The 12,471-nt window shown below is 41.1% G+C and overlaps 1 protein-coding gene across 1 annotated transcript; it reads left to right on the top strand.

Moving 5' to 3' along the window:
- On the top strand, positions 1–12,440 carry tap2t (transporter associated with antigen processing, subunit type t, teleost specific). Its single transcript, XM_083787812.1, has 12 exons — positions 1–207; positions 1,349–1,888; positions 2,113–2,227; positions 2,478–2,608; positions 3,081–3,286; positions 3,733–3,930; positions 5,906–6,034; positions 6,307–6,495; positions 7,336–7,509; positions 7,719–7,866; positions 10,944–11,080; positions 11,680–12,440. Exons 2-12 carry the CDS (start codon positions 1,351–1,353, stop codon positions 11,866–11,868), a joined length of 2,154 nt encoding a protein of 717 aa, XP_083643938.1. The 5' UTR covers positions 1–207; positions 1,349–1,350; the 3' UTR covers positions 11,869–12,440.
- The last annotated feature ends 31 nt before the right edge of the window (positions 12,441–12,471 follow it).

The raw sequence follows: 12,471 nt of genomic DNA, 5'->3' as shown, positions 1-12,471 counted from the left end.
GGTATTACCCCAGCGCATGGACTTATTAAAATACGTCTATAATGAATTATACAGGTAGACGTCTTCGATGGAATCAGACCGTTTTTTGTTGGGTGTTCTTCTTACTGTTTCCAATTGGGAAAACTGCCTTATCGATAGGGGGGAAACTGGGAAAGTGAAAGTAAAAGTAAAAAGCGTCCTCCAAGCAAGGTCTAAAGTGAGACAACGGTAAGCCTGGGATCAAAATATGGTCTTTAACAAAAATAACAACGTTTCATAGTTTATTAAGTTGTGATGGTATAGTTTATATCTATATAATCAGGCAGGAGCAGAGGCAGAGCGCAACACAACATTTATGAATTGTTTCGCAGACTGTATGTAAATAACAAACAAACATTCGTGTTCTACTAGGATTCATTTCTCGTAGCAACTTGCAATGGTCTAGCCTACTCTACTTCTCTCTACTAAGATTCGCCTACCCATGTACAGTGTACGTGTACCTGTCAAAATACTTCCTTAAGATTTGGCTCAAACAAGGGGTTAAACAAAACTAATTTCGCTCCTATGCCATTAAATATGGAACGCCCTACCAACAGCCATTAAGAAATGTGAATCCCTAGCCTTCTTCAAATCCACTCTCAAAAAGCACTTATGGGTGGCTCATGGCTGCAATTCGAAACTGGCCACTGTAAAAAAATAAGGAAAAGTCCCCCCTCTATTTTTTAGGGGTTCCAATCCATGTCCAGCTTTTAGCAAATTTTAAATTGTAACACAATTTTTGTCTGAACACAAACATTAAATCCCATTGAAAATGAATGGACAATTTTGAGTGTTTGTGTAAACACAAACATTGCTGTAACACGAACATTGTAGTGTATAATGTACTGCAGTGTATATTTGCACGTCTCTGAATGTTATGATGAATTGAAAACGGTGGACCCTCTTGTAAACAAGTGTAATGCTTTATGCATGGTGTCGTCTACTGTCCACTGTCGTTTTTGTATTGAGTTGTGCTTGAAATGTACTGTTAATAAATACTTTAATCAATCAATCACATTGATGACGAAGGTGAGAATGCAAATTGTGATTGGACGGATGTGATTCTTTTCTATAGGCCTACTGTACACGAAGTCCCAAACTCCCTTTTTTCTAACTGTTTTTGTTGTTGTTTTTTTCATTGTATATTTGTATTGATTGATGTAATAAGATATTATAGGTGGGCAACAGTATATCTTTAAATGTTTTGATGAATTGAGAATGGTGGTTTCATCCTCTTAGCAGTTTTTGTATTGAGTCACCTGTACCTTCCTTGGACTGTACCCATTCTGCAATCTGTTAATGACATTTTCAATCAATCACTACATTTTAGGGATGGAACGCTGGAGGGAAATCATGGCCGCCTTGGCCGGAGAGAACAGGTGTGTGTTTGTTGTCCTCCTGTGTGACTCTGTGTTGTGGCTGTCTCTGTGGCTCTGTGACTGCTCCACTTCAGGAGGACTGCTGGGTCTTTGGGCCTATGCGGCTGTGAGATGGACAATTCTCTACTCTTTAGCCTGGATGTTGACTGATGGGAAGCCCCAGTGTGCACTCAACAGGTGGGTTGCTCTTCTCTGCCTGCTGCCGCCGGCGTTTGAAAGTGGACGGACATTCATGGATCCTCAGCCTCATGCAGTGCCCTTGTGGAGGGGAGGTGGACTTATCCCAGAACCCAGTACGGTGATCTTGTCCACAATATTGTATGTGGTCGCCTGGGTTTGGGAAGTGGACTTCCTCAGTGGTGGTGGAGGGGCGAAAGGAGATGTTAAAAAAGTCGATGCCAGGAAGGTGCTGACGAGAGTGGTGACGTTTTTCAGACCAGACGTCCCTCATCTGACGCTAGCGTTTTCTTTCCTCATCGGTGCAGTCATCTGTGAGTATGCATCACAAAACTAGTAGGCTACATCATCATGTTATGAGTATATACTAGTGTACAGTAGTGCAGTGTCAGACTAGTGCGTGTCGGACTGTTAGTACGTCAGACCAAAGATATGCATCCATCCATTTCCTTGTTGGGTAATGTATGATGGCAGAGATAAAACTGAATGTGTTAAGACTGTCAAAACAATCTGTTAACCTCCGATTATCTGTTTACAGGTGATACATTCATCCCATTTTACCAGGGGAGAGTTATTGATATGCTGAGCGGTCAACACCTTCACACAAGCTTCACTCAGGAAATCGTTCATCTGTCACTTTTCTCAATTGGAAGGTGATCAACTGATCATACAATAGTGTTTTTCTCTCACTAGTCTCTCCCTTGCTCTCTTGCACCAAACAACTTGTACAAAACGCCTATGGTATCATGATTTCCACACACATAGAATTTAATCCTGCTTTTTTACTTCACTTTGCTTTCTCCAGCTATAATTATGCTTATCTTATTAGTATATTATCAAAAGCATTTAGGTGAATGGAACTTTGGAAAGATATCTCACTTTGAATTCTTCCCTATATCCCAGTATGCTGTGCTCTGGGCTGAGAGGAAGCATGTTCATGGTGACCCTGTCCAGGCTGAACAGGCGAATGAAACAGAACCTGTTCCATAGTTTACTGCAACAGGAGTTACATTTCTTCGAGGACAACAAGCCCGGTGAGACGCTGTAACAACTCGCAACTCACAACTCTGACAATCATTAACTTTCAGAGACAGGCACAGGGATATCAACACACACAAAACAAAATGTTGGTACAGTGGAAGTGGAAATTACTCAAAGAAATTGTTTTTATGACGTTAAATCATCATCTTATATGTTTCCTGTTTTCTTCTGCCTCGCGTAGGAATCAGTAGCAGGTATTGGATAGAGCCGAGCAGGGCAACATAGGCAGATAATAAATTTCCCACTCTTTGTGGGAATCGGGAAGTTTCCAACTTGAAGCTTCCTACTTCTTTCAAGATTTTGAGTTCAGAGCAAAATGGACATAATTTGTTGGGCTGATTTCACAGCAAATAATGAATTCACCATTATTGTTAATGGAATGTTACTTTTCCATTGTACCGTGTGTGTGTGTGTGTGTGTGTGTGTGTGTGTGTCTGATATCATACCCACACAAAACACCTGCAGGAGAACTGTCATCCCGCCTCAGTTCTGACGTGGACAGGATGGGCCGTGCCGTAGCGCTCAATTCCAACGCGCTTGTCCGTGGCCTGGTGAAAGCCAGCCTCATGCTGGTACTGATGCTGAGCCTGTCCTGGGAGCTCACAGTGCTCACCTGTATAGAGATGCCTCTCTTGGCCCTTATACAGAAAAAATACATCACCTACAGCCAGGTAGGTAGTGGTACCATGAAATATTTCCATGGAAGCGATTTATCAAATCACTCTTAAATGCATTCATGCAAACATTGTGTGATTTATCAGCATTTATATATATATATATATATATATATATATGTGTGTGTGTGTGTGTGTGTGTGTGGGGGGGGGGGGGGGGGGGGGATTTCACTGCATGTACTGTGCATAAATTGCAAAAGCATGTCCTTAAAAGTATTAGCATCATACTAAATATGACGCTATATGTATATGTTGTGAGACATGGCCAAAGCTTTTCCGGGGGTCTCCCTGGCCTATACCTCGTAGTGCAGAATGATCTATTATATGGCTGAGAGAGGAAACACCATGGAACTAATGGCTAATTTGAATCCATGATGTATGATGCAGTTTCCATATTGTTGATGGACTTACAGTATGTCTCCATGTGTTCTTCATACTAATAGGAGGTCAAGGAAAAGGTGCAAGAAAGTCAGGCTAAGAACGCAGAGTTGGCTAAACAAACTATTGAGGGAATCAGAGTTGTCCGCAGCTTCAAGGGAGAGAAAGTTGAAGTGAAGAGGTATAATGTTGCACTGGAGGAGATGTGTAATATCAAGAGACAAAAACACATCACCAGTGCAGTCTACCGTCTGATTCGGAGGGTAAGAGGACATACAGTATATGTGACAAAGATGAATCATGGTGCTTTGTTTGGTCCATCCAAACAAAGCTTTAACTATCAAATTAACTGTACTACTGCATCTTTCTTTATTTTTTTATATGGTGATTTTTAGTGTGGTTTTGCTATTGTTCCCAGTTTAGGGCAAGAAAACACAATAATGTTTTGGTTCCGGTTTTGAACCAACTTTTAGGGTTCTGAATCAATTTATTTTCAGTGGAAACACTCTGATCTGGTTCAAAATTAGCCGGGAAAAAATAACGGAACCAGTTCAACTCACTGAAAATGAATGATAATTATCACATGTACTCGCCAACCGTTATGTTTATTTACCCATTTAGATTAACCTATTAATGTCAAATAAGTGAATTATCACAGTTTCATCTGTCTGACCATCTGTTGACATTTGCCATTTGTGATTTGGTGCTTAACTGAACTGAGTTCAGGAGGTTTATCTTTTTCACTTTGCATTTCAAGGAATACACTACTAGGGTTATCAATCTATCTATAATCCATCAAAAATGTAATTCTCACATTTTGCATATTATAATTATCAATCAATGTACCTATACTACTGTATACCAGGGATACTGAAATAGCTGAACCTTGTGGGCCACATTACAATAATATATATATTATACAATGACAACATTAATGATGCTTGATAACTTCTCTATTTTATTTACTTTATTTCTGTATAATGCAAGACAAATGCAATGTGCATTCTGGCTTGGCCTTCCATTTCTATTCTGTCAATGACACAATTTGTAATCAAAGTAGCCTAATTTGCTACATTTACTCTTTTGAATAATTCTGGTAATGGCTCTCTGTACTCTGTAGGCAAAAAAAACGGGCCAGTCAAAATTGCAGCCTGAGTTTGAGTATCACTGCTAAGGTCTATATAGCCTCGGTACCAGGCTTTCATTTTTGTTGGTGCAAAAATTGAAAGCCTGGAGGAACGCATTGGCCGCTCTGGTCTAAAAGTGGGAGTCAACCCTTCCGGGTGGGCGTCGCTCCAAATTATGTGACATAGCGCTGCACTAGGGGGGAGAGGAGGGGCCGGGGGTGACGGACAGATCGATGAGATCCAATCAGGGCGTGCGCAAATCTCAGCCGCGACCCGCCCCTCTAGACCAGAAACCTAACACGTAATAGCTCAGGCTAAGGTCTATACTACAGACTGTAGCATGTGGTTGTTGTGTCCACTAGAGGGCATTCCAACCAAAATAATAATATTAATAAATTGTGACAATAGTCAATTTCTAACCACATAAACTATTGTTTTGTTGTAACAAACATGTAGAATGTCCAACAGGTGATTCTTTATTGCCAAGAAATATTTAAGGCTTAGGCATAAAATGAGGCATAAATTAGATGGATTCATTGCCCATTGTGTTTTAATGAGCACAAATCTGCACTCCAACTTGATTTAAACTATTATGAAGTAACTTCTATAAGAAACGTGTAGAATATTTAAAACAGGTTATCAATTTTCACGCCACATTTTCTGAATCTAATGCAGAGCATTATTTATTAAATATAATCCCATTCCCAGCAATGGAGAAAACACTTTCTGCTCCAACCAAGCCTGCGATGCTCAAATAGTGCCATGCTAGCTGGGAACAATAGGGATACTTAGGCTGCTGTGGGTGGGTAGTAGGTACTAGTGGGGTCTCGCTTCTTGTTGTAGAACATAAGCATAACATCTTCAATTGCCGTACAATTTCCTGCAGTGTACGCACATTAAATATTTATCAAAATATATTATTAATCACACGTGATGCATTTGTTTTCGTATGCAGGTGGACCAGGATGAGGACAAGATTTGCTAGTGTCGTCACTCAACACATTTATGAATATAAATAAATAACTTAGTAAATACACATTCAAAGGGCAATTTGAGCATTCAAAATTCGGATTAGTTTTTCCTATGGCTCTTGTCTCTGTGTGCCTTCCAGATGGTGAGCCTGGGCATAAAGGTGCTGATGCTGTTCTATGGACGTAATCTGCTGGCCTCTGGTCAACTCAGCATTGGGAGCCTGCTGACCTTTTTCCTCTACCAGAAACCTATGACAGCCAATATGAGGGTGAGTTCTGTTGGACACTCACAGAAGAGAGGTGTGTGTGTGTGTGTGTGTGTGTGTGTGTGTGTGTGTGTGTGTGTGTGTGTGTGTGTGTGTGTGTGTGTGTGTGTGTGTGTGTGTGTGTGTGTGTGTGTGGAATGAATGAATGAATGCAGTATTCACAGATGTTTTACATTGCACAATGACGTATTGATGGAACAGACAAAACGTGTTGTGGTATCTGTGGACAATGCTTTAGTTTAAGTCTAAATATTGTTTGTCTTCTGATCTTCCAGGAGATTTTATATGGCATTGGAGAAACAATGAGCACAGTAGGCGTCATAAGCAAGGTGCTAAACTATCTGGACCGAAAACCACAGTGTAAGGAAGCAGGAGAGCTGGCTCCGGAGAAGCTGGAGGGACGAGTTACTTTTCAGAACGTCAGCTTCGCCTACCCATCAACGCCCGATAAACCAGCACTCAAGGTTAGAGACTGTTCACTGTATCTGCCCCATTAGAAACTGCTTTTAGTTCATATATAATGTCCATGCATACGTATTCTAATTTCTGTGTTTGTTTTTTCTGTTTATTTGTAAAAAATCCAAATAAAGTACTGATCAATAAAAAAAATGAAGAAAAGGCTTTTAGGTTAGTTGTTGAAGACTGACATCCAAGCAAAATGACAGAATATTTATGATTATTTAGAAATGTAATTATTAGGCAACTAGGCATACACTTTTGTATGGCCTATGGCTATGCAGTTATTGCAGTATTATCATAGTGTTAAAATTCTCAGTCGCCACGAATGATTTCAGTCTTTTGGCATGTTGCGCAGCAAAAATAGCTTATTCTATGAGCTCTCAATGTACTTACAGCTTGTAGATGTGCTATTTTTGGGTATTATTTTATCATTAGAGCATTTTAAGTGATAAAACTAGCAATACGTTTAGAAGCATCTTCCATCCAATCTTAACCGTCTTGGATATGTCGTATAAAACCAAAAGTTAAAGCCTCAGTCTGTGATTTCTTCACCTGGTTGGCAGTAAGTAGAACAGCAGGAACAACGCTACTAAAACTTGATCATTTTACACATTGTGTTAACAGTTTAGGAAACGGTGTTAGTGTGGCGGGCTCCTTTACAAATCACACATTAGGACTTGGTCAAACATTTTCAGTCGTGAGATTTCTATTTTGCTTTAATTCATGCACTTGTACTAAGCAACTCACCTAGAACGTTACATGTCAAGTTAACGGCATTACGAATCTCAGTCCTCCTTATAATGAAAAAATATGCACAAAATCCACATTAACCTGTTTTCTACCAGTCTGTGTCGATGGAGCTGTGTCCAGGGAAGATCACAGCTCTTGTGGGCCCCTCTGGTGGTGGGAAGACATCCTGTGTCAGCCTGCTGAACAGACTGTATGACCCTCAGGAGGGGGAGATCCTGTTGGATGGACGGCCCCTTCACCACTACAAGCACAAATACCTACATCAAAAGGTATAGTTGTATGGCTGGCTGTATGGAAAAGGGATGATCACCAATGCCACTGACAACATGGTAAAAACATAATAAATAACTTGCACCTGTGACCATACCTCCCCTTCCAGAATCAACACAATTCTCTTGTAAATGAATAAACGTGCTTGTGATGAATCACTGCTTCTGCTGCTGTTTTCCAACAATCTCTTTCACCTCTCGGATGGCAGGTGGCCCTGGTCTCCCAGGACCCTGAGCTGTTCTCTGGCTCAGTGAGCTACAACATAAAGTACGGCTTGAGGGACTGTACAGAGGAGAAGGTGAAAGAGGCTGCGAGGAGGGCAAAGGTTGAGGCCTTCAACTCTCAACTGGATGCAGGTAACAGAGTTTCCCATGATCATGTGCGAATGTTTCCAGTGCTCCCATAACCCACACAGTTTATCCTTGGAAATTATTTCACTTCTGAGTTCCAAGAAAATGATTAATTCCTGGCTGCACACACACACACGACATAATCTCGGCATTGATTTATTTAGGTTGTTGTAAAAAAACGCCCTTTTAACACATTCCGTGCGTTATAGCCTAATATAACATGCCACAGGTTATTGTTTAATTACCTTTGGAGCATACGCCCAAGTATTTGCGCCTTTGATCCATGAAAATCCCCCTGAAAATAGTCCCATGGTTTGTTGCCTAGCCGAAAAATAATCCACCGTCGTGATGTGGAAGAACAACAAACAGTAATGGCGAATCTGAATGGATCCAAGTGTAAAACCCTGTTCACTTGCATTGAACTCATTTACCCAGAAGCCCTTGCAAGCCAGTGTATAGGTCGATTTCCGGTTACGTCATAACGCGTCGGCCTCGTCACGTTGTCCACGACAAAGCTGTTTTGTCATTACAAAACGGCGAATTAAACATTTGTATTAAACATTAATACAAATGGCGGGTTTAGTGTATTACGCAGGGAAAGACAATGGAATGCGTGTGTGTATAGTGGATTACGCAGGGAAGCTGTTAATACATGAATAAAGAGCATTCACATAATTACTGTACCCTCAAATTAAATGTACAGTACTACACATATATTTGGCTGTACCTCTAGTTTGAGGGGTGGTAAACTGGTAGCCTGGCTAAAGCCAGACGCGAATCAGCCGTTGGCAAAACAATTTTATGACAGTGTGATATTAGTCTGGTTTATCAGCCAGGCTAGTAAACTGGTGCACTTAGCCGATAAATACCCAGTATTGCTGTGGATATAATGTTCCTGATGTGAGTGTGTGTCACGATTATTCTGCAAGTTAATGGCCATGACAGCCATAACCGGCTAACAAATTCACCCCTCATCCCGTTTATTTAAAGAACCATATAGACTGCTCATATCACAGACGAAAAATAAATGGCAAAATATAATTCGTCAAAATACAGACTTTGTTGATGGGTTTCCCCTTTTCATTAGGCTAGCTGTACCGCTGGGTGTCAACTTTGCAAACCCATCAGTGCCATTCACTACCAGTACCCATTCACTGCCAATGAACATTACTAGTTGAGGACCACCGCACAGGAGAGCTGTTGTAGTCTTATGAGGATTTGGTGATTGATGACTGCAGCTTTTTAGAATAAGAAACAATTGAGGGGCACGGTGGCACAGTTGGTAGTGCTGTCGCCTCACAGCTTGAAGGTCCTGGGTTCGATTCCCGCTGGGGACGCTGTGGGCACTGGCGGCGTGTTCCCTCCTCCGCGTCATCAGTGCCCATACCCGAGGCGGGGGTTGGCGATAGGGCCTTTTTTATTTTTTTATATAACTTTGTTTATTGGTTTTTTTCACAGAAGCATTATTGAGATAGAGTTTGAAAAAGAATAATTAACATTAACAGCTTCTCTTAAATAAACCCCACAAGTATGACATAAAAGAGTAAACACATTGAATTTTCACCCCAAAGAAAAAGGACAACAGAAAACAAGACAAACAAACCTTAAAGGTATATTCAGTGATTTCACTTAATTCAAATATCACTTATTTTTTTGTTTTGTTGTGATAATCCTCCCTACTATAGAGTGTGCTGGCCATATAAGGAGTTCCTCCCTGTCCCCAGTTAACCCCTGGGGGTCAAAAAACCTTAGGTTTCGTTTTTGACTCTCTATCAGTCTATCCTGATAGGTACATGATACATCCATAATCCAATCCAATACAATCCATACAATCCAATCACAGTATAAGCTACTTTTAAAACAAAAGTCCAGCAGACCTCACTCATCCCCAAGCAGAGACGGATTCAAATTCTGAATGAATTGAAAGAATGGACCCCATATCCTCCCAAACCTATCGGAAGAACCATTCAAGGAGTGTCTAATCTTCTCCAGTTTTACACAGTACAAGGTGTCCCTAACCCAATGAGTGTGAGAAGGGGAAGTGGGCGATTTCCAGTTGGTCAGAATTAGTCTCCTCGCTAACAAAGTGACAAAGGCCAAAACATCCCTCTCTGGTTTGGAGAGCGACGGTATTGAGGGAAAAACACCAAACAGGGCCCCCAAAGGTGTGGGCTCCACTCTTTGCCCGACTATCTTTGATAAGGAATTGAAGATATCGGTCCAATATTTGTGTAGAGAAGGGCAGAGCCAGAACGTATGGATGAGGTCTGCGGGAGCCTGCCGACATCTATCACACTCAGGAGACACATCGTTATATATTCTAGACAACCTGGCCTTGGTGTAGTAGAGCGATAGGGCCTTTCTGTGTGGAGTTTGCATGTTCTCCCCGTGTCCCCTAGGGTAGATACCCTCACAAAAACATGCCGTAATCCTGGTCTCTAAAACTACCTCCCCCTGGCCAGCCGGGGCGCCTGATGGAGGGGAAAGGAACTGGTCGGAATAACGTGTCCCTTCCACGTGCTACGTCCGGCCGGGGAAATTCCCCTCTGTCAGGTGAAAAGAAGCAGCTTGGACTCCTCATGTATAGAAGGAGGCATGAGGTCAGTCCGCTGCCCCCCCAGGTTGGCAGAAGAAGTGTAGCGCCCAGGATTACATTAGATAATTGGCACTGGGTGAAAAGAAAAACTGGGTTACAAAATCGTGGGATAAAAAAATAAAAGAATAAGAAACAATTTATAGTCCTGTACGGGGCATATCGTACATACAAGGAATGTTTGAAAGGGTGACAACTGTTAATGGTTCACAGGGGTTGACATTAAGGTCTCAGACAGAGGCAAGTACAGGTCATGTTCTACTTGCCCACAGGTCATGCCCACTTGCCCGAAAAGTAAACCTTTATTTAAAGTTTTATTTACCTACCAGGGGCAGGTGGGCAACCCTTAATGCCTGGTTCACTTCAGATGGAATAAACAGAATTTATGTTTTATGATGATGGCAAGTGACATTTCTGTTCCAAATGTTTGCTGGGTGTAAGGACAAACAACTGTAAGACAAAGAGCTACATCCCATGTGTTTGTGTGTAGATGTAGGGGAACGTGGTGGCAGCCTTGCTGCTGGACAGAAGCAGTGTATAGCCTTCGCCAGAGCTCTGGTCCGACAACCTCAAGTCATCATCCTGGATGAGGCTACTAGCAACCTGGACGTTGACATACAGAATTCCGTATGTAGAAAAGTCTCAGAGTGTAGTGAAAGCATATGAGATAAAATATATTGTGTTATATTTGTGAAAATGTGTTTTAACACCAAACCATATTTTGGAATCTCATTTTTTGAGGGGCGCTAGCCCCTCCTATATTTAGCTATAGTGTAGATTTTTGTCTTACACAAACATTACATTCACATTGACAATGAATGGAGAATTCACGTCATACAGTATGTGGACGAGAAAATTGGCTATTTTTGTCCTACACAAAGTTTAAATTCCCATTCACAATGAATGGAGAATTTACGTCATATGTAGACGAGCAAATCGCCTATTTTTGTCCTACACAAAAATTTATTCCCATTGACAATTAATTGATGATGTATGATGATAAGAGCACCCCTTTTTATTGTGAATTACAATTGAAAATACTTTATTATTATTATTATTATGGTTATGGGATATGACAGTAAAATTTACCAATTAGGTTGGAGCCAATTACTTCAGACTGGCTGAAAGTACACTTGCAATGTTAATAAGTATAACATAAGATATGGGCTTCTTTCGTTAAAGATACTAGTTTACAGTATTGACAAAAGACCACTCTTGTGTTTTAGGTGGTACAGGAGATTATGGCTTGTGGCCAAACAGTGTTGGTGGTTGCCCATCAGCTGAAGACTGTGGAGCACTGGGCACATCACATCATCTTTATGGAGAATGGAAGAATTGCGGAGCAGGGCACACATCAAGAGCTAATGGCCAACAAAAATCGCTACTATCGTTTGAAAGAGGGACTATTCAGTTAAGGACATACTGTGTAATATTAAATTTAGTAATCCGTTTTAGCGACACCCCTTGTCATTACTGCGTTGGTCTATAGAGCGCCGAAGTCCTGACGTCACTCGCTCATCCCCTGGTTCTGCCTGGTTCACAGAAGTAATTTCTCTATAGAGAATAACATGGGGTCATCTTAAAAGCGTTGTGGTCCAAAAATAAACAAGCTGTCTCTGCGTTATTGTCAGGAAGGTGTCTCTGTATCGTTTATGACAGTCAGTCAGTCATATTTGATACAGTCTGTTTCTAGCGAAAATGTAACTAATTCAGCACCAGTAACATTAGCGATCTAAAATACCCCTATGGGGATTACAATGCAAAAGTACATGAACCCATGTACTGTATTTGCGCCATCTACCAATATTGACGTCAGACTTCGGTGCTCTATACCAGGCTCATGAGGAAGTGACAAATTCCCTGCAGTTCACTGGATGTTCACTGGATTACCACTAGTAATCATCGTCATAAATACTTTATGCTTTCAATTTCTACTTTTTTTTACTGTGTAACCTTTTCAATAAAACAAAAGTTCAATTTGATATAATTATTGACTGGTGAAAGTTTCACAACACCCA

Source organism: Protomyctophum parallelum (assembly GCF_964188405.1).
Source record: "Protomyctophum parallelum genome assembly, chromosome: 17".
NCBI lineage: Eukaryota > Metazoa > Chordata > Actinopteri > Myctophiformes > Myctophidae > Protomyctophum > Protomyctophum parallelum.
Note: the sequence above shows the minus strand (reverse complement) of the source record. Positions and strands in the feature narration are given on the sequence as shown.

Coding starts and splice junctions, on each gene's coding strand:
- tap2t (XM_083787812.1), top strand. CDS start 1,351: ATGGAACGCTGGAGGGAAATCATGGCCGCCTTGGCCGGAGAGAACAGG. Junction 1,889..2,112: donor CCTCATCGGTGCAGTCATCT/GTGAGTATGCAT, acceptor ATCTGTTTACAG/GTGATACATTCATCCCATTT. Junction 7,867..10,943: donor CAACTCTCAACTGGATGCAG/GTAACAGAGTTT, acceptor GTTTGTGTGTAG/ATGTAGGGGAACGTGGTGGC.